The 27,835-nt window shown below is 36.4% G+C and overlaps 1 protein-coding gene and 2 long non-coding RNA genes across 3 annotated transcripts; all 3 read right to left on the bottom strand.

Moving 5' to 3' along the window:
* Positions 1-8,578: 8,578 nt before the first annotated feature.
* LOC141601015 (uncharacterized) lies at positions 8,579-9,082 on the bottom strand. The gene is made up of 2 exons (XM_074421275.1): positions 8,773-9,082; positions 8,579-8,709 (listed from the first exon to the last, which is right to left on the bottom strand). Exons 1-2 carry the CDS (start codon positions 9,080-9,082, stop codon positions 8,579-8,581), a joined length of 441 nt encoding a protein of 146 aa, XP_074277376.1.
* Positions 9,083-16,961: 7,879 nt separating this feature from the next.
* On the bottom strand, positions 16,962-19,950 carry LOC141602673 (uncharacterized). The gene is made up of 3 exons (XR_012524596.1): positions 19,785-19,950; positions 19,629-19,692; positions 16,962-17,166 (listed from the first exon to the last, which is right to left on the bottom strand). It is a non-coding gene; the product is annotated as an uncharacterized LOC141602673 (long non-coding RNA).
* Positions 19,951-22,965: 3,015 nt separating this feature from the next.
* Positions 22,966-26,039, bottom strand: LOC141602672 (uncharacterized). Its single transcript, XR_012524595.1, has 3 exons — positions 25,874-26,039; positions 25,718-25,781; positions 22,966-23,253 (listed from the first exon to the last, which is right to left on the bottom strand). It is a non-coding gene; the product is annotated as an uncharacterized LOC141602672 (long non-coding RNA).
* Between the last annotated feature and the right edge of the window lie 1,796 nt (positions 26,040-27,835).

The following is a 27,835-nucleotide window of genomic DNA, read 5'->3' as shown; positions in this document are numbered from 1 at the left end:
AAACTACATTAAATTAAAGTAATTATTTTTAGAAAACACAATAATATAGTGATTTTCTTTAAAATTAACATGCCCCGCTTATAGAATTAATTAGTATCATCATAGAATTATAAATTAAATTAAATGTAGTAAAAGTAATAGTAGCAGCAACGAGATTAATAAAATTAACGGTATTAATGTGGGTGTAGTGACAGTTAAAATAATGACAGTGGGAGTAGTGAATGTAACGACGAATGTACTGAAAGTAACAATGGCAACAATGAGAAAAAGAATGAACAATTAAATAACCAATCGACTCAAGGAAATATTTTATTTATTTAAATATAGGTCGGATAAAATTAATGGGAATAATAATGAATTTAACAGGAAAAAATAGAGGAATTAGTAAAAGAAACAATAGTAACCACGAGAGTAGTGAACGTAATGATATTAACAAAGAATGTCGTGAAGGTAATAATATTAATAGCGGGGCATTGAATGTGTCTCATAATTTGAAAATAAATTTTACATTTCATCATAATTATTACAAGATATTCTATAGAAAAATATATTACTACTAGTAAACGTGTGAGTTAGACAACTCCAACATAGTTTATTTCATTGAAAATAAAATTTAACGGTAAAAAGAGCTAGCCCGGGCGAAACCGGGCACCAAACCTAGTTCTTTATAAATAGTTAGTCTTTCTTAAAAAGTACTCCGTAGTATGCATTAATATTAAAACAGATTAAATATTATTTTACATAGATATATAGTACGAGTTTTTTTTTATTTTTTTATATACATTCTGCTTTTGTCTTTCCATCTTATATAAGTATATTTGACCCGCTTAATCTTAAGTAAATATCCGTCTTGAATAAAAATTTTACATTTATAAAAGCTTTAACGTCAAGAAAGTAAAATAAATTGTACTATATATAAATTAAGTACACGTACAGAGTAATATTATTCAATTACTATTTGAAAAGCACAACAACTTGGATATTCAATACAATAAGTAATAAAGTTACTCCCATTTAAAATCAAATTTTCTAAAATTACTTCTTTATAAAAAAAAATTTAAAAATTACTCCTTTAAAATATATCCATAAAAATTACATCCACACTCTAACTTTGGTGATTGATTCCGCCGATTTTTGAACTCTTCCTTCATTTATCTACATAATTATATCTTTTTAAGTAAAAATTGACTTGGTTACACATGGAAATATGGAATAAGTACACGTAGAGAATAAGCGGCATTATTTATTTCAAAGTAGAAATTAGGACTTGGGCGGATGATACTTTGCGACCTTCTGTTGACTTTCTATCCAATGTAATTTCTTTTCTATTTAACACGACAAAGACTCGAAGTCACTAAAATGCTGCACATGGAAAATGCATAGACCAACAAGTCCACAACTTATTTTATTCAACAAGTATTCCGTCTTAAAGTTTCAACAGCCTTATTTGAATCACAAAATCTCATTTGTGACGGCACGTATTCATCACTTTAGAGTGATGGATACCATTTTCCCTCACAAATGACCCAAATAGAGGAGAGAGGGAAGCACATGGGGGTGCCCCTACCTTGTCCCCCCTATCCGTTTTGTAAGTGGTATTATCCGTCACTTGCTCCGACCCGTTTTCAGCAAGACTAATTGTATTTGAATATTTTTATTGTAAAATCTAATTATTTAATAGCAAACTATTATAATTAGTATTTATTATTCAAGTAATTTTTTATCAAAAATAATCATATTTAGTTGTAAATAGATCACATGTGAACCGCTTAAAACATTCAAATGAAAATAAGCGTTTAAAGGATCACAAAATTTCATTGAAGACGGGCGATATCCGTCACAAGCTTGTGACGGATACCGTTTCCTCTCACAAAACACCCATAAAGAGGTGGGTGGGAAGCACATGGGGGGTGCCCCACCTTGTCCCCCTCTCCTGTTTTGTGAGAGGTCTTCAGCTTATAACGAGATTAGCCCGTCACAAGCAAGACGCTTTGTTAAAGGATACCTTCTTATTCAAAGTAATCCTATCCTATTTTCACCCTTTTCAACGGGAAATAACAACAGCATGTTTTTTTTGTCAAAACACTAATCAATTTACTGTTGACAATACTCATTCTTAATTAACTCTACTCACTATAATTATTACTCCCTCTGTTCCGTTATTTATAGTCCTTTTTTTATATTGAGGTGTCTCAGTAATTTGTTGTCATTTCTATTTTAAGAATGAACTTGATGAATAATTTGATCATCCACACTCATTTTGTTCCACTTGTCATTTAGTAATTGGTCCATTATTCTTTCCTTGATCTTTGTGCCAAAATAAAAGGATAATAATTGACCGGAACGGAGGGAATATTATTAATCACATGTATTTAGGTTTGTAAAATACAGAGGTGTTATCAGTCTAGACCTGACAAAACGGGTCGGGTTTGGGTCGGGGTCGGGTCGGGTCAGTTCGGGTTTCTCATTGATTTCGGGTTAACTCGGGTCGGGACGGGTCATTTCGGGTTTATTGGTCGGAGTTTCGGATCAAGCGGGTCGGGTTGTTTTTGGTCGGGTCAATTTCGGGTCAATGAATAATCGAGAAATTGTCATTTCAAGTCTTTTCGGTTCAATTAGAGTTATATTTGACGGGTCATTTTCGGGTTTGGTGGTTTCAGATCGGGTTATTTTCGGGTCAGGCCAGTTCGGGTCAAGAAAGCTCGGGTCATGTTCGGGTCGGGTCAATTCGGGTTTTCGGGTCACATTCGGGTGATGTAGTTCGGGTCACTTCGGGTCTCGGGTCAGTCTTTTCGTGTTGCTTTTGCCAGGTCTAGTGTTATGGCAATAAATCACAGGATCGAATCCCCCTTCTCCTCTATTGTATTAACTCCACTCACTATAAGTATGTGTTTCGTTAGACAAAAAAAGAATACTGACATATTAAGAAATACATAATTTATTTTCGCAGTACGATTTTAACTCAATACTGTACCTTTTCAGTGAGGATCCTCTGTCCCATTTGGTGTCCCATTCTGTGTGCCACACCACTTAGCTTCCAACACCTCAACAAATTAATATATATATTGTAATATTTTATTTTGCCATAAGTGACGTGTCGAAATATAAGTGGTGTGGCACACAGAATGGGACACCAAAGTGGGACAGAGGATCCTCACTGGTACCTTTTGCACAATATTTTCCATTTGTATACCCTTTTATCGAAAAAAACTCTAAAACTAATTAAACTAATTCTCTCAAACCTAGCAGCTCAATTGAATCGAATGTGAACTCATCATCATTAATTTTGATAACGAAATCATTAATTAAATGTTGACGAACTCATTGCCAATTGATTAATAACAAAAACCATCAAAATTATATGAGGACTGACAAATTATTGTGACACCGTAAACAAGTTAATCAAAGTTAATTGTAATATGAGCCATATAGTAATAATAATAGTGATGTTCTCGTATTTTGCATTGATATACTCATGGTTGATATATTGGACGGCAAATCATGCAATGTTGATCAAGAGTGTTATGTTGATTGATGATTAATTGCGATATGCTCAATCATGAGGCTGATGATTAAGAGCACACCTCACATGATTGAGGATCAGTTTTGAGTGGTCAAAGGAGGGTAATGGACGGTGGTGGTGGTGGTGGTACGCAAGGGGAAGGTGGTGATGAGCGGTGATGGTGACAGACTAAAGTCGTATGCCTCAAATTAACAATTTATCACTTAAATCCAAATACTAAACAGTAGTAAAGCGGAAATAAGGGTCGAACCCAAGGGAATCAGATTAACAGTTTATGCAAATTATAATGTAGGACAAGTCGACCTCTAATGTAATCAAAGATCGTAGTAACAAAAGGGAGAAATTTGAGTTGATTTACTACCGAACTAAAATGATAATTAAGTAATAAAGCTAAAAACTTTCGGTGTGTCGAATGATTTAAAAGGTCTTAGAGTCAAGCATACATCCATACGCAATAGCAATTGGTCATTGTAAGACGGTTTCAATTACTAATCTTGATTACTCTATCGTGGATACAAAATTATAATCCTCCTTACGAATAGTTAATTAAAACGAATCCCGTTCTTAATCAACCCTAATTCTAAAACAACCCTAACAATGCAGTTAAAGGTTTAATTCAACAATAGCAATATAATTTAGAGAATTCGATAGAGAATTAATAGTGCATACAATCCAGTCGTTGCACTTTAGAAATTTATGTGAATTGCTTCTAAGAACTAGTATTAACGTATCCCGTTCAATATTAATTCCCAGTTGTTATCAATGTAAAGTTAATCAATAAATCTTATTCAATTAACAATACTAACATTAGAACGAAGAAATCGATTACTAGTTGTACACCTAGCAATTATCAACCAACATTCATATAATTAAGAACTAAGCAATTCACAATAATCAAGATTAAGAACTAAAACATTCAAACTCACAATCGGATATTGAGTAATTCAATTGCTTGAATCCAAGATGAAGGATTAGTTTTACATAGTCTTGATGAATAATAATAGGGTTTTTTCCTGATAGTTTTCTAAATAATACTTGAATGAATCCCCCAAAAGCAATCATCGAAAGCTAAGTACTTAACCTAATAAAAATAGTAATAATAATAATAAGTCTAGAAATAATAATAAAATAAAGTTTAGGAAAATAAAGCACAAAAGTCGTCCTTGGCTTAATTGAGGCGCGGGCGACCATCCGCGACCCGCGCGCAAGTTGGGTGGATTTTGCTAAAAACGCAGCTTCTCCTCTTTCCTTGCTATTTGCTTCCGTCTTGCTTCACGGAGATTTGGGCCTGTTTTATCAACTCGTACCGGGCCTTATTTGCACATCTTCTCTTGCCAACCATACTAGCACACATCTCAAAAACCAACATCAACCCAACACATTCCTAAACTTGTTAATCCATAATTCTACCAAATTACTCCAAATTAATATCAAAACAATAAAATGGTAAATTATGCAATTACAAGTCTAAACTTCATTTTTCCTTCCAAAACTCCTCATAAATCACCACTCTTAACATATACCAAATACGTCATATCAAACTTCCCCACACTTAGACCTTTGCTCGCCCCCCGAGCTTTCTTAATCAATAACCACACCCTAGGTCTTACAAGAGAAACATGGAGAAATCCGATCACAAGCAAATCAAAACGACTCTCTCTTGCCCTCCTTATACCATCTAAGTAATGTCAATGTCACCAAAGCTCCAACATCACCACAAAGCACAACTCAAAATGTTATCAACAAGAATTATTTAGCAAATCTGGCACATCTACGCTCCTTATCTCTCCAACCTAACCAAAAATTCACATGGTTCACAATAATAATCTTATCACAACCAAAAAGATGGATCGCACCAAACAAGCAAAATTCATGTGAACAATCCTAAGCACCTCTACTCCTTACTAGCACAAGACCCCAAACCGCTTTAGCAAGGTGCTCACAACAACAACACACCGCGGTTCTCCTCACCGTAGCCACTAATCCTACCCGGCCAACCTTCTTTATCACCCTTCTTATGTCGCCTCACCAAAAATAGGAAGAATTAATGTGTTTTTTTTCTAGATTTCTCATTTTGCCTAGAGCGCCCGTCTTTGCGGGTTTTCACTCTAGCTATTACCTTACACTAACTCTCGTGGCACGCAACTCGTTTCTTCATTTTACCCGGAGCGCCCTTTCGGGTTTTCACTCCGTCCTCGGCCACTTTTCCCATTTTTGCCTAGGAGCCCTTTCGGGTTTTCACCTAGCAGGGTCTTTCTCTTTTCTTTTTTTTCCTTCTTCATTTTTTTTCATTTTCTGCTTTTTTTTTTTTTTTTTTTTTTTTTTTTTTTTTTTTTTTTTTTTCACAGCATAAATGAATAAAAACAACTACTCCCTCCTATTCTACATAAACTTCCCTCTTTCCTTTTTTATCTATTCACAATATCTTCCCTATTTCCTTATTTAGTAAAGTTTTATACTTATTTTAACCACCTTACCCCACAACAATAGTCCACCTCACCCACAACAATACTTATTTTAATCACCTCACCCACAATACCTTACCTCTCTCCAATTACCAAATCTCACTACAATACTTTACCTTATTTTAATCCATCTCCTTAATTCTAATGCCCCCCATGAATAGGGAGGTTTATCTAGAATAGGAGGGAGTATTATGCAAAAGGAAACTATATACAATGAGTGTAACTCCCTTCCTCACGCTTGAACAAGACTTTGTCCTCAAATGTGTGAAAATGAGACAAATCAAAAAGAAAGGAAAGGGAGCACCTCATAAGCTCAAGAATGGGAAGAGGAAGTAGCGCCACGTGAGTGAGCCTCACGGGCCGCTTTCCTAGCCAATCGGGCCTTCTTCTTAGAAGCTAGCTCAACATAGAATTCCGAAGAAGGCTCCATGTATTCCCCTGGATACTTCTTCAAGTAAAACCAGTTCACACACCGGCTAATCTCAGCAAAAAGACGGGAATTATCTAAACTCTCTTCTTGCATACCTTCCACTCACCCCACTTCTCAAAATCTGAGGAACAAATGGGACCTGATGAACTAGATGGATTGAGCATCCCAAGAGTGGAAGACACTAGTGGTGTCTCCCGATTTTCAACATGTTCCGAACCTCCGTGAGCGACACCCTGTGGAATGTAGAAATGGGCCGGAGTTGGCCCCAATGGCAATGGCCGGCCCTTAACTACGCTAAGTAATTTCAAGTAATGACGATGATTAGTACCAACGGTCTATACATATGCCGCATAATCAGCCACATACACAATCATATCACAGCTCCGCATAAACTCCACACTAACAGATGTTTCTCCGGCAACCATGTCATCGGGATCCTTAATTTTAAAGTGACGAGCAATTAAAATAACCATGCCTCCCAACGGAATATTTCCAGATGCAGCTTTTTGGTGCTTCTCACACCCGGAAAGAAAGATCTCAAGCCAATCCGGGTAACTCTGACTCTCGGGCATCATTGCCCACAAGTAGTTCAAATCCGCCTTGGGCAAGTGTGTCAGTTCTCCCTTGCATAAGAAAGTAGAATTCAACACTCGATGAATGTAGCGAAGGGCGAGGTGAGGAATATCAGCATTTCTCACCCGCGGTATGGTATCCTCCTCCCCCCTTTAGTGCCTTCCAAAAAATTTCTTGCTCTTGTGAGCTCAATTTCTTAAATTCGCCGTCTCCTTTATCATCAATCCCAAAAATTTCCCTCGAACTCATCATAAGTCAACTCCCTCTCCTCTCCCTCAAGGTGACCGGTGGTCCTAGGTAGGTCATCATCTCTATGAACTTCCAATATCGAAAGGAATTCTAAGGTAAACCTCCGAAAAATGGGCACCTTACGGTCACAAAAGCTCCCAAACCAACCCTGTCAAGCAATTCCTCCACCGCACCCTCAATCCCTAGTAATTGAGTAGCAAAGGGATCGATAAACTTAGTAGCCATAATGACCCTATCATATAAAATTCTCTACACCTTATGTTGAGCACTCAAATTCTTGCACCCCATAAAATCAACAATCGATGTCTTTTGTTTTTTAGTACCCATAGCAACAATAGTCAGCAACTTCACAACAATTTCCCAACAACAACTTCAGCAATAAACCAACTATATCCAGCAAACAACAATTAGTCACCAACTTTGGAAACTTATAGCTTAATATCACAAAACAACACTCCAATTTCAGCGATATGTCAATGAGAAACTCCCCTAATTCCAACAACAATTCAATAACTCAATAAGAGGAAAAGCAACTCAACAATATACACCTTTTCTCAAGAGTAAACTAGATTAATTCAAGTTAACTCAACCAAACCTTGAAAAAAGGCTCCAAACTTTTGTTGAGACGGTCTGAGACAAACCCGGGACACTCCAAGAACGAAAAAACGGACCGAAAAAAAACGCCCCAATTGCTGCGAAATTTTCGAAATTGGAAAACCCCAATTTCTAGGGTTCACGTTTTTTTGAATACAATAGTGATTTATGAGTGTTCTAGGTGGATTTTGAGTGAGATAATGGAGAAAAGATAAGGTATTTTGATTAGGGAAGGTTAGAGAAGAGTTTTGAGGTGTAACAATGGAGGATTTTATGTTTTAAAGGGGATGAAAATCTGAAATTTTTTAGGAAAAGAGGAAGGGGAAGAAATCGACATACCTGCTTGCTTTGTTTTATTTTATTTTATTTCGGGCGGGTCATCAGCGTGGGCCTGCGGGTCGCAGCTGGGTCGGGAAGTTCAGCCCCTTTTTCACATTTTTTTTTCGGGCGGGTCATCCGCGTGGGCTTGTGGGTCGCAGCTGAGTCGGGAAGTTCAACCCCCCTTTTTTTTTTTTGCTCTTCTTCTTCTTCTTTTTTTTTTCCTACACACACGCAATAACACACTAGATTAATTAGATATACTAAACATATTAAGTGCACTGAAATTTAATATAACTAATTTTTTTTTTTTTTACGAATTAGGAACCTTGAATCCAACAAAATACAAAAATAGAAGATACAACATTCGGGTTGCCTCCCGTTAGCGCTTTTGTTTATAGTCGTTTGCTCGACTTGATGTGGAGATTAATCTTCATAAATCGGGTCGTAGAGATCCAATGACTCTACCACCTCCAACTCAGCAGCATCATGATAGGGCTTCAGTCTTTGCCCATTAACTTTCAACACTTTATCCGTCGTCGGATCTCGTACCTCAACTGCACCATGAGGATAAACATTAGCAATTATAAGTGGACTGATCCAATGGGATTTCAACTTACCTGGAAATAGACGAAAGCGGGATTGGAATAAAAGGATTTTTTGACCAACTTTAAAGTCCCGTCTCAAGATCATCTTGTCATGCCAAGCTTTCGTTCTTTCCTTGTAAGTAGCTGCATTCTCATATGATTCGAGTTGGAGCTTTTCCAACTCTTGCAATTGCAACTTCCGATGCAACCCAGCGTCATCCAAGCTCATATTCAAGCTTTTTATCACCAAATATGCTTTATGCTCCAATTCCACAGGTAAATGACACGCTTTCCCAAACACAAGTCGATAAGGTGACATACCAATTGGGGTTTTATAGGCCATTCTATATGCCCATAATGCATCATCTAATCGCAAGCTCCAATCCTTCCGATTAGGATTCACCGTCTTCTCAAGGATAGATTTAACTTCTCTATTGGACACTTCAATTGTCCATTTGTTTGCGGATGATATGCCGTGGAAACTTTATGACTAACACAATACTTCTTCAACAGAGCACCAATTGTCTTGTTGACAAAATGTGTTCCACGATCACTAATCAAGGCCTTTGGAATTCCAAATCGAGCAAATATGTTAGCCTTGATAAAATCCGCCACCAACTTGGAATCATCGGTCTTAGTGGGAATAGCCTCCACCCACTTAGACACATAATCTACCGCCAACAATATATAAAGATTTCCATATGAACTTGGAAAAGGACCCATGAAATCGATCCCCCAAACATCAAAAATCTCACAGTTAAGCATGTAACTTTGCGGCATCTCATTCTTTCGGAAAATATTGCCTACTCTTTGGCAATTGTCACAAGCTTGACAAAATCCATGAGCATCTCTAAACAAAGAAGGCCAATAAAACCCACAATCTAGCACCTTTCTCGCCGTTCTTCTTGCACCAAAATGACCACCACAAGCATGTGAGTGGCAAAATGTAAGGATAGAGGTCATCTCATTCTCCGGTATACACCTTGTTATAATTTGGTCGGAGCAATGCTTCCACAAATAAGGCTCATCCCACACATAATACTTTGCATCACTACGAAGCTTGTCTTTTTGAGATTTGGAAAAACCTTGTGGAAATTTAGAAGAGCAAAGAATATTGACAAGATTGGCATACCATGGCTCTGCGGAACGAATAGCGAACAAGCTCTCATCAGCAAATAATCCTTTCACCGGATTTTTCTCATGTGGATTTGCATCAACATCCACTAACCTGCTCAAATGGTCCGCTACAACATTTTCTGCTCCCTTCTTGTCTTTCACCTCCAAATCAAATTTACTAAGCAATAGAATCCATCTTATCAATCTCGGTTTAGATTCTTTATTCGCCATCAAGTGGCGCAGCGCTGCATGATCAGAAAATACCACCATTTTCGTACCAAGTAAATAAGACCGGAATTTTTCCAAAGCAAAAAAAATTGCTAGAAGCTCCTTCTCAGTTGTGGTGTAATTTCGTTGTGCTTCATTTAGGGTCATGGATGCATAATGAATAACATGGGAAGCCCTCCCATTCTTCTGACCCAACACCGCCCCCAATGCATAATCACTCGCGTCACACATGATCTCAAAGGGAAGAGACCAATCCGGTGCTTGAATAATTGGAGCGGAGGTAAGCCTACCTTTAAACTCATCAAAAGCCTCCTTACAAGCCTTGTCAAAGATGAAATCTGTCTCCTTTTGCAACAGCTTGCATAAGGGTGACGCGATCTTGGAGAAATCTTTAATGAACCTGCGGTAGAAACCTGCATGGCCAAGAAAAGATCGAATTTCACGGACATTAGTAGGGTAAGGTAGAGAAGAAATAGTATCAATCTTAGCTTTATCTACCTCAATACCTTTCGAAGACACAACATGTCCAAAAACTATACCTTGTTCCACCATAAAGTGACACTTCTCAGAATTCAAAACAAGGTTAGTATCAATACAACGCTTAAGAACAAGAGATAAATGATGTAAACAAGTATCAAAAGAATCACCATGCACCATAAAATCATCCATAAACACCTCAATGAAGCGTTCAACATACTCAGAAAATATGCTAACCATACATCGCTGAAAAGTAGCAGGTGCATTACAAAGTCCAAAAGGCATCCGTCGATACGCAAAGGTACCAAAAGGGCAAGTAAATGTGGTTTTCTCTTGATCCTCGGGGGCAATATCTACTTGAAAATACCCCGAATACCCATCTAAAAAGCAATAATAAGCCTTACCCGCTAGTCTTTCAAGCATTTGATCAATAAAAGGAAGAGGAAAGTGGTCTTTTCTAGTCACCGCATTCAACCTACGATAATATATACAAACCCTCCACCCGTTTTGGATCCTAGTGGGTACAAGCTCACCATCTTTGTTCTCAACTACGGTCACCCCAGACTTTTTAGGGACTACTTGTGTAGGACTCACCCATTTACTATCAGAAATAGGATAAATCATACCTACTTGAAGCAATTTGAGAACCTCTTTCTTCACTGCCTCCATCATAGGGGGATTCAATCGACGTTGTGGTTGTCTTACCGGTTTAGCATCATCCTCTAGCAGAATCAGGTGCATACAAGTACTTGGACTAATACCTTTGATGTCGGCAATAGTCCAACCAATAACTAGTTTGTTATCCACAAGTACGTCTTTCAACCTTGCTTCTTGTTCCTCAGTGAGTTTACTAGAGATGATAACAGGAAGTGTTTCTCCCTCACCAAGGAAAATATACTTCAAATGTTCAGGAAGAGCCTTAAGTTCTTGTTGGAATATGTGTCCTCCGACAATAATGCGATCACAACTGTCGATCATGATGATCACATGTTTAAGTCTCATTTTAAGAATACATGAGGGATGTAATATTTTACAGTCAACTGGTCCACACATATCGGTAATGATTGGCTGACCAGAGTTTGACATTACTGTCGTGCGACGGTGGTGATCAGTTGATCCCCTTAGGTCATACCTAAAGGGTAACACTCTTAATTGAATATTTAATTGGTCGTATGACGATACGAGTCAATTAAATTGCTTAAAATTGACGGACGATTTTGGAAGTAATATTTACGTATCTCATTATAATTTGATTAAATAAGATACGGTCTAAGTAATCGAATTGTTTTATTACTTAGATGAAATTATTGTTTACGGAAACAATTAAAAGGAATGAATTGATTATTATAAATACAGAATGTTGTAATTTATGACTCGGGAACCCATTACGGTACAAGTAATTATGAATTACTAGGTAAACTTTATAAGTGACATATTTTGTTAATATGTTGATTTTTAATTGTTAAAAATACATTTTATATACCTAATGTCATGAAACATGTTACATGTGACAAATTGACAAAATAATGTGTAAAATGCATTTTCCATTTTACACTATATGTACCGAAATTCAGGGTGTATTAGGCTAAATATTTTGTTGATTATTTTAAGTGGAAAGCATAATCATTAACCTAATACATAGCCATGCAAACCTAGTTGTTTTTGTGAAGAGCACCTTGATCATGCATTGGCCAACACCACTCCACCCCACCCGGTTTTGTCATAGAGAAAAGCCAAGGGTTTTTCTCTATAATTTATCTAATATACACTACATGCATTCTAGTGTACATTCATTCATTATAACATCTAAAAATAAAGAGTTTTTAGAGAGATTATTACTTCTTCTTCTCCCTTCTCTTAACCGAAAATAAGAGACCAAATTCAATATTTTTGGGTCAATTTTATTTAGATTAATATTGTTCTAGTATTAATAATATTAATCTTTTAAGGGTTTACTTTGAGTATTCATCTTTGGGAGAGATTCTACCCTTGAATTTTTGTTCATCCATATTAGGAGAGCTCAAGAACAAGTGAGTAGGAGAACTCATTTGTGCCCAATAATCCGAAATTACTATTGTAAGAATGACGATTTCCTCCTTATCTTTATTTATGTTTGCATGCATAAGATCTAAATTAATTTTATGATTAAATTAAATTGAAACATATAAGAATATGTTGAGTAGTATGAGATATAAATTTCTAACAAGCGGTATCATGAGCCTTAGGTTGTTTGCATGCAAATCGGTTATAGTTTTTCCGAGTTATACGATTAACAAATAAAACTTATAAATTTGTGTTTATTATGATATATCACGAAATTAATTATGCATGTTAAAGTTTCTGGTCCTAAAATTTATTTAGGATTTTTTGGTTAATTTATGGATTTTTATTGTTCATTTTGTATAATAATGGCATTAAAATGTGATTTTATGATAAAAGTGTCATTTTTGGACTAAAATTAGCTAAACTTTGATTTTTCCAGTGGTTTTTGGATATGTTTTTAAATATATTATATTTTGATGACCTGTAATTTTTCATAATTTTATAAGGTTTTATGGTCGAAATATGGATTTTTAATGATAAAATCGAATTTAAATGGAAAAATAGGTTAATATGAGTAATATTTCGAATCTGGTCATAGAAATTTAGTATGTTGTCACATGCTATTCTACAAGATGTGTGTACATTATTTCGCTATAATGAAGTCTTTATGGATGATTTATGAATTTTTGATGAAAAATAACATAAATAGTGACTTTAATTAGTATAAATTGCTAAAACATACTTCATGACTAAAGAAAAACGTCACATGTTGTATTTTATCATATATTTCAGATCTAAAATTGAAAATTTGATAAATATAATTTTTCTCTTATTTTTATGATTATAATTGATAAATCCGGTAAACCGCAACATTGTTTTTCTCGATAATTTTCGAAATTTTAACCTAAGTTTTTTGAACATTATGAGTGTCATGGTATTTTTCCAGAATGTTCATGAGTTTAAATTTCAAATTTCAAATTTATTTGAAATTTTTATGATTTATTTGAAGTTTATGGCATTATTTTGTAATTTTAAGTCCTTTTATGAACAATATTAAGAAATATAAGTTAATTATAGTCAATATGTTAGTGGAGACTAATTTTGAGTCCTAAGATGGTTAGGGTAATTAACTAGTACATAAATATGATTTTATGTAATTATTGTGTTTTTTAAAAGGTTAAATCACGCAAATCCGTAAAAACCGATAAATATACGATATTGGCTCTTTAAAGGCGATTTAGCATAAAATTGGGCATGTTCATACATATTATAATGCTGCATTTTATTTATGATTGTCATAATTTAATTTTATGTAATTTTTGAATTATGTAATTTTACTTAGTATGACCTTAGTTTTTAATTGGTATTGCCCGAAATGTGTGGGAATATCGATTCGGTTGTAATTTATTGTGATCTCGTATCACCGTTTTGTAATTTAATAGATTTATTTTATTTTAATTACAAATGTATAATAGGAAATTATGTAATTTGTTATGTAATTTATTTATTCCGGAGTTCCTTGAAGACGATGCCACTCAAGAAGGCGATCCATTAAAGACGGTGTTACCTCGAGATGCGTGTCAAGACCGAAGTTCAAGGGACCAATGGAGTTGGTTTCCGAATTTGTAATAGTTTATTAGATTTACTATTTTAGGAAGGCCATACTAGGATTTATTTTTTATACTTTGCATTTTATTTATATGTTGCATGCATCGCTAAATCGCCATAACTAAAACATGCATTATCATTTTAATCGAGTATATCGACCGTGTCAATTACAATGATCGTAGTTCACCGCTTTAGTTCACTTAAAACGTGATAGATAATAAATTGACATGACCTCTCGCTAAAATAAATAATTGAGACTTAGCCTTACCAAAAGGTAGAAACCATGAAAACCTATTTCGTGAGGGAATGCACTCGGCCCTACCGGGGTACAAACCTTGTTACGTAGGGGAAGTGGGTGATAAATGTCTATCCACCGAATTCATGTTGATAAGGGATGAATCGGCCCTACCGTGCCCAAGTTGATATGGATTTGGATCATGGACACATTTTTTCGAAATTTGGATTGAGCTCAACGGAAGTATTCGTGACCGTAGTCGCATGTGTTCCGGGCTAAAGATAAATGTTAATGTAATTTTATCGACCAAGAGTTCTAAAAGTAGAATCGATTAAAGCGTTAATCCACCGAGTTATATTGATAAGGGATGAATTGGCCCTACCGTGCCCAAGTTAATATGAATTTGGGTCTTGGAATCATTTATCAAGTTGGGTAGAGGTCACTAGATAAATGCAATAAAACTTGTTTAAATTAAATTTTTACGAGTATTATTATTTTGAAAACGACATATGTTTTATTCCTTCTATTTTGTTTTGTAGACCGCTTTTATTTCTCATAACAAATGGTCACTCCAAACACCAACGACACACCTCTCACTAATACTTCATGGCTCCGATCCTTCATGGATCGTTGTAAACTTGAAAAGAATGGGTCAAATTTCTCCGATTGGGATGCCCAACTCAAATTAGCCGCCCAAGGTGACGACAAGCTTCGTTACCTCACCGAGGTCTCTCCACCCGAACCTAATGCTAGGTCGAGTGCCGCCATTAGGGAAGCATATGAGGCTTACCACAAGGAGTCCGCCGCAATGAAAAATGTATTGATTTTTGCGATGGAGGCGGATCTCCAAAGGAGAGCCTTTAAAATGGGCACCGCTAATGAAATCTACTCCAAGCTTGTGACAATGTTTTCACAAACTCCGAGGATCGTCCAATATGAGGCGGCCACGGCATTCTTTGATCTCGACTTTAAGGAGGGCCAAAAGGTTAGCCCTCACGTGCTCAAATTAATGGAGCTAGTCGAGACTTTGAAGATTCAAAAAGTTAAAATCCCCAAAGAACTCATTGTAGATAGGATTCTACACTCCTTATCCAAAGTCAAGGCATATGTTCAATTCCGGGTGAATTTTAACATGCAAGACAAGGACGTGTCTCTTGAAGAGTTGCACAAGTTACTTGTGCAAGCCGAAAGAGACATGGGGTTAAATGTTAACCCACCTAAGGATGTGCTTAACATAAGCACCAAGAGTAAGGGGAAGTTCAAGAAGAATGGGAAGAAGGGTAAGAAGCAAGCTCCTGTTAGGTTCATATACCTATTATTAGACTCCTCTAATAGTGAACTAATTAACTTGTTAATTATTTGTTCTTTAGATCTAGTGCATGCATAACTAAATGAAAGATTTATAAGAAAAACAATGTTCCTTACATTGTTGGTTGGTTCGAAATTATGGGCACAAGTAAGGTCACCTTCCTTCACTTGTTCTTAAGCTTATAATGATGGATGATCCTCCTAGACTCCAAGTTTAGAAGCCACTCCAATAAATTGCACCCAAGATGAATCCCAAAAATCTCTACTAATATTAACTAGATATGTAGTAGAAATATTACCTTAATAATACTAATATTCTTATATTACTACTTCTAGTAATAGATTTAGTGTATTAGTATTTATTGAGAGCTTTTATGAATTTTGCATGTGAGAAAGCTAGAGAGATATAAGCATTCACTAGCAAGACAAGAAGTAACAAAATGAGCAACCAAAATTTCTCCTTTTGTAATGCCAAAACCGGTTGGCATAAGGCAAAGGAGGAATCTTTTGCCTTTTGTTTTTAGTCTATAGATTTTGTAGGTAGAGTGTAGGATTTAAGCTTTGTAAGATATGTCATGGATAAGTCACTATCACACATTGTTATAACAAATGAACAAGACAAACTAGAGCATCTTTTGCTCTTGTCTTTGGCCGAAATATTGGTCCTTTTATGGACCATTTTTGCCTTTTGTCATTTGTCCCACAAATGCTTATAAGTCATATGTTTAACTATCTTACATATTTAATTATAATGTAATCATTTAACACTTAAATATTACAATTAATAATATAATATACACTCCACTTTTTTAGTAGTATACTACCATTATATCAATATATAATGGGTCCCATAATTACTAGTTAGTTAAAATTACAACTTCTTGTAACTTTAAATAACTAATTACCTCTACCTCAAAACTTATATTAATACCTCAACTAATTTAGTAATTTAACGCTTAATTACTAAATTTAATCTTTATTTAATCACATTAAAATAAGACGCAAAATTGCACTCCCATAATTAAGGAATTAATTAATCTGTATCGCATACAATTAATTAAATATCTATTTGGGCCTCATCCTATAGGTGTGACCTAAAGGGATCAACTGACCACCACTCTAACACCCCGCGATAATGCGGAAATATAACTTATAAATTCAAGCGGAAAATAGGGAATTTTTGAAATTTTTAAAATTTAAAGCGCGGGTTCGTTAAAATACAAAACACAATAAAGAATGCGGAAATAAAGTTTAAGTTATACAAACGTGATAGACAAAGGTGAGGGAAAATATATCCCTCGAATGACGATACAATAAAAGGTGAGTCTAAACAATCCTAATAAACCGACTACTAGGCCAAAGTACTCGCTAGCTCACACATGTCTTCACCCCATGAATGCACCAACTAATACCTGTCATTCATGTAAACATGAACGCCACAGTCAGTGGGGAGTAACTCAAGGTTCTCCCAGCCACAAAATGTCAAAACGAACATAACAAAGAACTAAAACAAGTAAGTCATATAAGATACTTACGAAAAGCATGAATATCAAGTTTATATTTAAACATGGCAATTATATGAGATAGAGCAAGACAGACCAATATTAGCATGATAACGATTAAACTACTCACATGAGACAATTAAATAATATGAACGATAAGAATACGGTCATTTATAAAAAGGGCACACATTTCTAGGGAATACAACATAGAAATGAGATTAGAATCCGAATCATGTGAAACATTTAAGTAAGGGATCAACCAATGCAAATTACAAGAATAGAAACTGTAGCCATTATTTGGAAAACCACTTAGCAAACATTGTACGGGACGTGGCTACTAATGTCACATTCATACTTATGGCTTGCATCTCACCATAAGAACGGATGGGATCATCAACCCCGACGATCATATCGCAACTAGAGGGCTTATAACTCACCCCTAGTATCCAATAGGACCAAGACAAACAACATAAGGCATAACTCTTGCCTTGAAAGACAAATACCAATATCTATAACCAAGCAAGACCTTTACTACTCATATATAAATATATAATTCCCCTGGTAGGACGACAATGGTACTCCCAAGACTCAGTCCTAGTCTAAATCTGGCGACTCTCTCGGGCGAACGGTCCCCGATTCGACATGCGGCGAACAGTCCGCATCCAAGACTCGATCGACGAACGGAAGTCGAGTACCTACAATCGGCGAAACAGTCCGAAAGAGGCGGAATAAGCATAATTTAACCAACTCCGGGCGAGAACGGCACGAGAGCGGTGTAAACCAATACTTGCGAACGGCACAAGTAAGGCGTAAAGATATGAGCTAAACCCACAATCGGCAGACGATCAGAAAGGCGTAAAGATAAGTCAAGCAATACGGTATAGCATACAGGCATTATCACAAGAATACGACTGAACCAAGCGATACGAACCAACTTGGAATGAGAAAAATAGGAGAAATGAGCAATTAATGAACCAAGTAAATTATTCCGTGCCAATTTATACTAATAAGCGTGAATTAGCAACTTATTTCTTAAATACTTGTCAATTGAATAAAAAATGCAAATAAACGGAAATGAACCATTTATAATAAGAAAAACAAGAATTTAATTCTAAATGGCTCAAATGTAAGATAAACCATTTATTACTTATAAAGTATAAATAACTAAATTGGACTCATTTTAAGATGAAAACATGGCATTCCACATAGAAATGAGATAATTAATGAATGAAGTACACACTTATAAAACATGTGAGGAATATATAATAATGGACGATATTCAACGAATTACGTTTTATAACGCATGAGACGGGATTTAAATAAATCAAACATGAATATAAACCGACTCAATAAGGCACGCAACACGAGGCTAGGCCACGACTCAACTATGGCCATATCTCTACACGTGACTAGGGCCACAACCGCCCAGCCCTAGCCACTGCCTAGGCCGAGTGAGCCATGGCCAGCACGCCTAGGCTACAAGGCCATCGCTTTGCCCGGCTGCTGCCGCCCATCGCTCAGCCGCTTGCCCCGCCTTGCCTAGGCCAGCCATGCCACTGCTCAGGCCGTGGCCAAGCATTGCCTAGCCGCGCTTAACTGAAACCAAAGACGGGTTTACCAATTACAACAACCATTTCCTACACTACAAGTTCGCAACTCAAATGTACTCAAAACAGTCCCATTCCGGCCTAAATGCAACCGTATATTAGCTGCCCAAAATAGCCCCGCAACCCGGCTCCAAAAACCGAGCCACCACAGGCCCCAAACACCCCACCTACTCGACCTCAAAAACAGTCCATGAGACCTTCATTTCGACTGCCCCAAAACAGTCCGAAGGCTACACAAAAATGCACCATAATCGGTACTAAAACAAATCCCCATGTACCCGCAAAAACCACCTCAAAACAGTCCCAATTTCCATCTTAAAAAAAATCCCCAAACAAAGACCAATATCTCGCTGAAAACGACACCCACACCGAGTCCATTTAAGACAAGTTTAAGACAAGAACAAGACGAAAAAATTAACACTTTACCAATTCCAGCAAGTCCATTCTTTTCCTTTCCAAACCATCCTCAGTTATGCCGATCAAAACAGCGCATTACGGAACAAATTTAAGACGAGTTTCTAAGCACAAGCAAGACGGAATTAAAACATATAAAGCATCTACTTCATACAAATACACTGTCAAGTACTATAAGTCATGTAATGTCTGCAATTATAGCTGGAAATCTCGTAGTATTCCGTCACATTCAGTCATTCAAAAATAGTCTAAGAAAAGATGCAAAGATTCACACTTTAACACTACTAGTAAAAAACCACAACATATAAACACGAAATCTTGACATAATGTCGAGTAACCTATCACCGTTACCTTATAACTCCTTTATTGGGCACGATTTCGACTCAAAAACTATACCGAGTTGTCAAGCTTGCACCTAGACACGAAGACAAAAGAAATTAGCGAGAAATCTGAGCCTTAAATAAGACGACAGCCACGATATTGGAGGAAAGCGGGGATCTTTCTTACCTTAAAAGATGAAGGACAGAAAGGGGGAGCTATTGGCGTAAAAATCAGCGAAAATGGTTGAGAAATGAAGAAGAAATCGGGGTTTGAAGCTCGGGTTTTAATGGTGTTTATGCTTATGTTGATTTGTTGGGTTTGCAGCAGGTTAGTCGAAAAGAAGAAGGGGATGTGTTAGGTGGAGTGGGGACGGGAGTATATTAATAATAATATTAATAATAATAATAATAATTAATAATAATAATAGAATTATTAAAAGTAGAGTGTAAGAGAGTGTGTTGTCGGAATCGGGTTGGTCCGAATTGAAATAGCTTTATAAGAGAAATGCGACGATCTTTGCTAGAAAGAAATGTGACGGTCTAAGCTAGTCGGAAAAAATGTTTTGAGTCTATATTAACTTAAGACGGAAACTAATATTATTACTGTCACTATTATTATTGTCTGACTAAAATACGTATTTTTATATAAATTAAGTTTTAGAATATTCTTTTATATAAATCACGTTTAAAAATAAGTTAGTTAAATTAAATAATTTATAAATATAAAGTAAGGTATTAGAATGGTTAAATAAATTATAAATGTCAAAATGAGAATTTCGCGGGTGTTACAATCACCCCATCCTTTAAAAAGTTTCGTCCTCGAAACTTGAAAGTAGAAATGAAAGGTTATATAATATAAAACTGGAATTTTGGAGTCGGTAACCAAAACATTTAAAAGGTTACAAATAGTAAGAAATAAAAATCCTTTCAGAAGTTTCAAATAAGTTTTTCCAAGAGAACCAGATTCTCATCAAAGGAACGAAAGTGTTCTCGTTACGTATTCAAGAACATCACATTCCAAATCAAAGATAAGGTCAAAAGGCAAATCATTTGTAATTTTGTATAAATCGAAAATCAAAACACTTTCAAAAACATTAATGAAGAGTTTTCAAAAGTACAAGTCTCATTCATGGAACGAAATTGCTCTTGTCGTGCACACAAGAACGCTAACTTTCCAAGTTAAAGACAAATTTAAAACAAAAATCATTCGCCGACAAGCGTAGAACAAGTTATTAAACGTCTCTAATAACGAGTTCTAACATCCGATCAACCACAAAATCAAAAGAAAAGGTAATTTATTCAAATTTTCCTTTTACAAAAGCCAATATAAAAATAAAAGTTTCACGTTTAAACTCAAAAGAGGGTCAAGTTTGTGAAAAGTTAACATCAAACTTTGACAAAGAAATCATAAACGGATCAAAGTTAACCGAAATTGAATAAAATTTAAAGAAATCTCGGGTTTAGCAATTAAAATCATGATAAATGAGTTTATACTCATGGAATAAATAGGGAACTAAATCAAATTTTCATTTTCAATTTTCTTAAAATAGGCAAGGTTTTGCAAAAGTAACATCAACTTTTAATAACGAATCAAAACTGGTAGCTTGAAAGATTAGAAGTTGTACAAAAATGACGGTAACTTAGACATCATAAAAACAAGTACGCTAAGAGAATCCAAACTTAACTAACAAAAGAGCTGTAATGAATTTCCTATGATAAGAATTGAAGTAAGGTCAACAAGGATGTCAAAGATTGAGTTTCATAGGTTACGAGTTTCAAACTTAAAGGAGAAGCATGATGAAGCGAGAAATAGAGGTATGAATGGTAACACTTATGGTCAAAGAAGAAAGGAATTAGACAACAAGTAAACGCCAGGTACTCAAACCTCAAACAACAACATCATCCTAAACGGTTCCAAAAACTTCCTAACAATAAAATTTATAACCACATCACTCCCAAGGATTTCCTCAAATCATTTACGTTATCTCATCCTAAGTTATTCCATGTAACAAGGTACTTCACTATAAGTGCGATTTCACCATTCCAAATCCTCAAACATCTACAAACAACTTCCACAAGATCAAGGTTCAAGGCTTCTAACAAAGCTATACTCCTATCCCACTAGTGTCAACTATGAGTTTCTCTGAATGGTACAACCCTTAATCAAACTCCAAATTCAAAAATTATTTTGCACATTCTATCATCCCAAAGAGATCTTGTTATACTCTCGAAACCTAAAGCATAGATGGTGACATTTTCTAAGTTACGAGACAACCACCCAAAACATCTGGCTCATCTCAGCTCAACATCTATCGGTCCTAACTTATAATCACATCTCAAGCTCAACATCTATCGGTCCTAACTTATAATCACATCTCAAGAACTCTGGTGACTAATCCTCATTACCACAAAGTGGATACCCAAAAGAGATTTCAAAACTAAATGCAACTCTCACCTAACAAGGTTTCTATGTAACCATCGCAACACTCACAAAGTATACCGACTATGCTAACCTCGAGCTCAACTCAAACTTCCAAGTAACACTTTCATCACCAATGGCCAACACGTCCTAGAGGTGTTTCCTTCCAAGCTCTCATAATAAACTCTACCCCATGTCAAAGCCCCCAAGCAACAATACTCGAGTTATCAAATTCTCAAATTCCAAGTATAAACAACATGGCGAAGTTCCATAACCTTAGTATCATAGGCAACTCACACTTAACACACAGAATTCCACCGATCAATTATACTCAAGGAACTAGGTATAAGAATCACTAAGCATGTCACATCACACTATCTAGTCTTTCTAACATTACAGCCTCTCAAAATCAAGGGTTATGGGTCAATCACAAATAAACTCCACAAAGCCAAATTATCCGGCCAAAATTAATATCTCACAAAAGAAAGAGAACTATCCAAAAAGGCGTTAAGGGAGGATAAGCAAGGGACAAATGACAAGTTGAGAGATACAAGAGTTGTTTTCAAACTAAAACAAAAGAGAGCTTAGAAGAAGGATAAACACCAAGAGATAAAGAGTAAGGCAAGGTATACAAAGAAAGAGAAATATCTCTGAGGAAGTAGAAGCATTCTTCAAAGGTTGAACAATTCTTCAATCCCCGGCAATAGGCACCAAATCTGGATCCTCATGTAGGTAAGTTCACGGTCATTGATCCACGGGCATAACAATTATTAAATGACAATCAACAAACATGTTAGGACCTAACAAAGAGCAAACACACTACAGACTACCACCTTAGGTCCTTATGTCTACCCATCTCTCATTCATTTTTTAAGGTCAAGTTCACATTTAAGTTTGGGGTACACGTGTGTGCGTCGGGAGCAACATAGGCTCTGATACCAACTGTGACACCCCGCGATAATGCGGAAATATAACTTATAAATTCAAGCGGAAAATAGGGAATTTTTGAAATTTTTAAAATTTAAAGCGCGGGTTCGTTAAAATACAAAACACAATAAAGAATGCGGAAATAAAGTTTAAGTTATACAAACGTGATAGACAAAGGTGAGGGAAAATATATCCCTCGAATGACGATACAATAAAAGGTGAGTCTAAACAATCCTAATAAACCGACTACTAGGCCAAAGTACTCGCTAGCTCACACATGTCTTCACCCCATGAATGCACCAACTAATACCTGTCATTCATGTAAACATGAACGCCACAGTCAGTGGGGAGTAACTCAAGGTTCTCCCAGCCACAAAATGTCAAAACGAACATAACAAAGAACTAAAACAGGTAAGTCATATAAGATACTTACGAAAGGCATGAATATCAAGTTTATATTTAAACATGGCAATTATATGAGATAGAGCAAGACAGACCAATATTAGCATGATAACGATTAAACTACTCACATGAGACAATTAAATAATATGAACGATAAGAATACGGTCATTTATAAAAAGGGCACACATTTCTAGGGAATACAACATAGATATGAGATTAGAATCCGAATCATGTGAAACATTTAAGTAAGGGATCAACCAATGCAAATTACAAGAATAGAAATCGTAGCCATTATTTGGAAAACCACTTAGAAAACATTGCACGGACGTGGCTACTAATGTCACATTCATACTTATGGCTTGCATCTCACCATAAGAACGGATGGGATCATCAATCCCGACGATCATATCGCAACTAGAGGGCTTATAGCTCACCCCTAGTATCCGATAGGACCAAGACAAACAACACAAGGCATAACTCTTGCCTTGAAAGACAAATAACAATATCTATAACCAAGCAAGACCTTTACTACTCATATATAAATATATAATTCCCCTGGTAGGACGACAATGGTACTCCCAAGACTCAGTCCTAGTCTAAATCTGCCGACTCTCGGGGCGAACGGTCCCCGATTCGACATGCGGCGAACAGTCCGCATCCAAGACTCGATCGACGAACGGAAGTCGAGTACCCACAATCGGCGAACGAAACGAAAGAGGCGGAATAAGCATAATTTAACCAACTCCCGGCAGAACGGCACGAGAGCGGTGTAAACCAATACTTGGCAGAACGGCACAAGTAAGGCGTAAAGATATGAGCTAAACCCACAATCGGCAGGACAGTCCGAAAGAGGCGTAAAGATAAGTCAAGCAATACGGTATAGCATACAGGCATTATCACAAGAATACGACTCAACCAAGCGATACGAATCAACTTGGAATGAGAAAAATAGGAGAAATGAGCAATTAATGAACCAAGTAAATTATTCCGTGCCAATTTATACTAATAAGCGTGAATTAGCAACTTATTTCTTAAATACTTGTCAATTGAATAAAAAATGCAAATAAACGGAAATGAACCATTTATAATAAGAAAAACAAGAATTTAATTCTAAATGGCTCAAATGTAAGATAAACCATTTATTACTTATAAAGTATAAATAATTAAATTGGACTCATTTTAAGATGAAAACATGGCATTCCACATAGAAATGAGATAATTAATGAATGAAGTACACACTTATAAAACATGTGAGGAATATATAATAATGGACGATATTCAACGAATTACGTTTTATAACGCATGAGACGGGATTTAAATAAATCAAACATGAATATAAACCGACTCAATAAGGCACGCAACACGAGGCTAGGCCACGGCTCAACTATGGCCATATCTCTACACGTGACTAGGGCCACAACCGCCCGACCCTAGCCATCGCCTTAGGCCGAGGCGGGCCATGGCAAAGCCACGCCTAGGCTACAAGGCCATCGCCTTGCCAGTGCCGCTAACCATCGCTCAAAGCCGCTTGCCCGCCCTTTGCCTAGGCTAGTCATGCCACTGCTCAGGCCGTGGCCAAGCATTGCCTAGCCGCGCTTAATTGAAACCAAAGACGGGTTTACCAATTACAACAACCATTTCCTACACTACAAGTTCGCAACTCAAATGTACTCAAAACAGTCCCATTCCGGCCTAAATGCAACCGTATATAAGCTGCCCAAAACAGCCCCGCAACCCGGCTCCAAAAACCGAGCCACCACAGGCCCCAAACACCCCACCTACTCGACCTCAAAAACAGTCCATGCGACCTTCATTTCGACTGCCCCAAAACAGTCCGAAGGCTACACTAAAATGCACCATAACTGGTACTAAAACAGTCCCCATGTACCTGCAAAAACCACCTCAAAACAGTCCCAATTTCCATCTTAAAGCAGTCCCAAAACAGCACCAATATCTGCTGAAAACGACACCCACACCGAGTCCATTTAAGACAAGTTTAAGACAAGAACAAGACGAAAAAATTAACACTTTACCAATTCCAGCAAGTCCATTCTTTTCCTTTCCAAACCATCCTCAGTTATGCCGATCAAAACAGCGCATTACAGAACAAATTTAAGACGAGTTTCTAAGCACAAGCAAGATGGAATTAAAACATATAAAGCATCTACTTCATACAAATACACTGTCAAGTACTATAAGTCATGTAATGTCTGCAATTATAGCTGGAAATCTCGTAGTATTCCGTCACATTCAGTCATTCAAAAATAGTCTAAGAAAAGATGCAAAGATTCACACTTTAACACTACTAGTAACAAACCACAACATATAAACACGAAATCTTGACATAATGTCGAGTAACCTATCACCGTTACCTTATAACTCCTTTATTGGGCACGATTTCGACTCAAAAACTATACCGAGTTGTCAAGCTTGCACCTAGACATGAAGACAAAAGAAATTAGCGAGAAATCTGAGCCTTAAATAAGACGACAGCCACGATATTGGAGGAAAGCGGGGATCTTTCTTACCTTAAAAGATGAAGGACAGAAAGGGGGAGCTATTGGCGTAAAAATCAGCGAAAATGGTTGAGAAATGAAGAAGAAATCGGGGTTTGAAGCTCGGGTTTTAATGGTGTTTATGCTTATGTTGATTTGTTGGGTTTGCAGCAGGTTAGTCGAAAAGAAGAAGGGGATGTGTTAGGTGGAGTGGGGACGGGAGTATATTAATAATAATATTAATAATAATAATAATTAATAATAATAGAATTATTAAAAGTAGAGTGTAAGAGAGTGTGTTGTCGGAATCGGGTTGGTCCGAATTGAAATAGCTTTATAAGAGAAATGCGACGATCTTTGCTAGAAAGAAATGTGACGGTCTAAGCTAGTCGGAAAAAATGTTTTGAGTCTATATTAACTTAAAACGGAAACTAATATTATTACTGTCACTATTATTATTGTCTGACTAAAATACGTATTTTTATATAAATTAAGTTTTAGAATATTCTTTTATATAAATCACGTTTAAAAATAAGTTAATTAAATTAAATAATTTAGAAATATAAAGTAAGGTATTAGAATGGTTAAATAAATTATAAATGTCAAAATGAGAATTTCGCGGGTGTTACAACCACCGTCACACGACAGTAATGTCAAACTCTAGTTAGCCAATCATTACCGATTAATGACGGTCAGTTGACTGTATAAAGAATCATCCCTCACGTATTCTTAGCATGAGATTTAATTATGATATTAAATCATGTGATCGCACTATTGTTGAGGACACATTTCCCAACAATCTCCCACTTGTCCTCGACAAGTGTGCGTCACCAATTCTCTTGTCCTATTACAATCTCCCACTCAATGCAAGGTGTCTTGCAGGTCGTATTTACATTTGATCATATATTGAGTGGTTTTCTCGATCTGGAGATTAACTGTCTGACCGGAATTATCTATCAAAGATACCTTCCGAGCGTGGCCACGCATTTCCGGTTAACTACTCCTCGAGTGGCCTTGAGATTTCAAACAACCCCGACAAGGGGTGGACAATTCCTATCGCCCTATTCCCTTCGTTCGACCCACACCATCATAACCCAAAATATACCCAGTTTGACCTCGTTTAAGAAATCGTAGAGTATAAATCAAAGCTAATCCGAAGTTGTGCCAACTTGGGCGAATAGTCTCTAGTCAAAAGAATTGACTCATAAGAATACTATAGTAGCTCTTGCCACGACCAGGCTTTATGAATTACCGTAACTCTATAAGCGGTCATCGCCCGACGATTGTCCCATACATGATCCCTATGTGATCGACTAGTCATCCCATATGACTCTATGACACTTGAACTTGCCATCAATCGCATCACACTCTAGTCACTTCGAGACGTCACCTCATATAAGTAACTAGGGGCGAATACCATGTCAATCCAGTTCACTTTAATGGGGTTCAATTTGTCTCTACAACCCATTCGGATACGACAAGGTAGCGGGTGAGTTTAATAAAACTCAAACGATAAATGTGATTATCACATATGAATAGTCAATACACTAATACTACTTCATATTCTATAATCTCTAGTGTATTAAAACACTAGTTAAAATGCAATACAAGCTTAGCAAATGGATATAGCCGATATCCATATATTCCAACTTAATTAATTGCTATTTCCTTCCATTCAATGTCATCTCTTAATGACATGAATTTCTCTAAGTATATGTCTGGACTTCATACTAGACCCGAGCTCTTTAACTTGAAAGAAGCTCCCACTGTTATCGCATAACATGTGATAAAGTCATTTGTAGAGGGATTCACCCTTAATCCCTACGTTGACCATTTTATCACAACTTACTTAGATTCCTTTTGTAGAATTTGCAATGCGCGAAACTAAAACACATTTCTTAGTTTCTTACTCCTTTGTCAATAACATTTGCTTAGGATTTCATCAAATCCTTTTAAGCTTGGAAACTAAAGTTGGTGCAACCCTTCAACACTTTA

Source organism: Silene latifolia, chromosome 9 (assembly GCF_048544455.1).
Source record: "Silene latifolia isolate original U9 population chromosome 9, ASM4854445v1, whole genome shotgun sequence".
Classification (NCBI taxonomy): Eukaryota; Viridiplantae; Streptophyta; class Magnoliopsida; order Caryophyllales; family Caryophyllaceae; genus Silene; species Silene latifolia.
This window is presented reverse-complemented; position numbering and strand designations above follow the sequence as displayed.

Bases quoted from the DNA above. Each gene is read 5' to 3' on its own strand.
- LOC141601015 (XM_074421275.1), bottom strand. From the start codon at position 9,082: ATGGCCTATAAAACCCCAATTGGTATGTCACCTTATCGACTTGTGTTT. The intron at 8,710-8,772 runs GTAAGTTGAAAT...CTCATGGTGCAG, and splicing joins CCGCTTTCGTCTATTTCCAG to TTGAGGTACGAGATCCGACG.